General features: G+C 34.1%; 1 protein-coding gene across 1 annotated transcript; it reads right to left on the bottom strand.

The window, feature by feature from the left end:
- Window positions 1-250: 250 nt before the first annotated feature.
- On the bottom strand, window positions 251-1149 carry LOC139899059 (protein LIGHT-DEPENDENT SHORT HYPOCOTYLS 5). Its single transcript, XM_071881874.1, has one exon. It carries the CDS (start codon window positions 1081-1083, stop codon window positions 490-492), a length of 594 nt encoding a protein of 197 aa, XP_071737975.1. The 5' UTR covers window positions 1084-1149; the 3' UTR covers window positions 251-489.
- Window positions 1150-1438: the final 289 nt, after the last annotated feature.

Raw genomic sequence — 1438 nt, 5'->3', positions numbered from 1 at the left:
AAGCATGATTTTATTCAGTGAACTAACGAATTGAAATTGTAGCTAAATATTTGAGTTTAACAAATGAAATACAATTACTGTGCAATTAAATGTTTTTCAAATAGCCATCTTTTCACTATTAAAAATAAATTTTTATAAATTTATCATAACTACATATTATATATTTATACTACACAAATATTTAATTTAATCCATAACTATGATAACGTATATATATTAAAATACAATTAGGAAAATATAAATAGGCAATACATCAAGTTTATCAAGTGTAAGGAAAAAAGTGCCAACAAAGTAACATGCTTATGCTTATTATACTTCATATCTAAATTCAAATTCTAACAAAAATAAACAAATACTATACTCTTGATTATAAACATCAATTCACTTTAATTGATATCTCACCAAAAACTATCTCATTAACCGCACTTAAAACACATTTGATCAATGATTTTGATCATAACCTCCAATGTGCCACTAAAACTTCACTATTTAAACTATAGAAGTAGCCGGAGCGCCACTAGACTCGGCTTCACCATCACCACCATCACCATCGTCATCCACCGACACTTTAACTAAGGTCGTCGTACCACTACCACCACCACCACCACCGGTTCGTTTCCTCTTTTTATGGTACGGAATACCTCTAGCTTTGGCTTGACTTTCTTTGACTTCTCTTAAATACATCCTAACGGCTCGAACTCCAAACGGATTCGACTCCGGCTTCCCTCCATTCTCCTCGTAAGCGGCTCGAAGCCGACCAATCAACGCGTCTAAACTTCCCCAAGCTTGTTTAAGCTGACAACTACATGGAGCCGGTGGTTTTGGGTCCCCAAAATACGGACAACTAGTCACGTGCACTTTTGTTTTACCAAATTGATCAAGGTACTTTAAGAACTCAATCACGTGAGCTCCACTACATCTAGTTAAACTTAAGGGTGGTTTATGGTTACTTAAATATTGTAAGAACGTGTGCCAATCACGTCGTTTTTGTGACTCGTATCTGCTTGGTTGTTGTGGTTGTGGTGGTGATGGTTCCGGTGGTTCTACTGGGTCGGTTGACCCGGATCCGGAAGCTAAATCCATTGAAGGTTTTTTTTTGTGAGAAAAAGATCGAATGAGTAATGAGAATATTGTGGTGTGTTTTGGAAGAGATGGTGATGATTTGACGTAAATATAAAAATAACATGAATAAATGAATAAATATAAATATACTAACATAAAGATTGTACGAATGAAAGAATTGTTTTTTGGAAGAATAGGGACTTGTGAGTTGTGACTATTCAACTTTTGTCATGTAATAAGTGAATTATTTTTGTATTTTAAGTATTAAAAGCGGACTAATTCATCAATAAATTGGACGGTTTTTTGTTGCAAATATATGTGAGCAGGAGAATAAAAGTGGTTTAATACGTTTTGTTACAAAAATGTACTGAGTGTG

The sequence above is a fragment of the Rutidosis leptorrhynchoides genome, chromosome 3, assembly GCF_046630445.1.
Source record: "Rutidosis leptorrhynchoides isolate AG116_Rl617_1_P2 chromosome 3, CSIRO_AGI_Rlap_v1, whole genome shotgun sequence".
NCBI classification, from domain to species: Eukaryota; Viridiplantae; Streptophyta; class Magnoliopsida; order Asterales; family Asteraceae; genus Rutidosis; species Rutidosis leptorrhynchoides.
Note: the sequence above shows the minus strand (reverse complement) of the source record. Positions and strands in the feature narration are given on the sequence as shown.

Bases quoted from the DNA above. Each gene is read 5' to 3' on its own strand.
- LOC139899059 (XM_071881874.1), bottom strand. From the start codon at position 1,083: ATGGATTTAGCTTCCGGATCCGGGTCAACCGACCCAGTAGAACCACCG.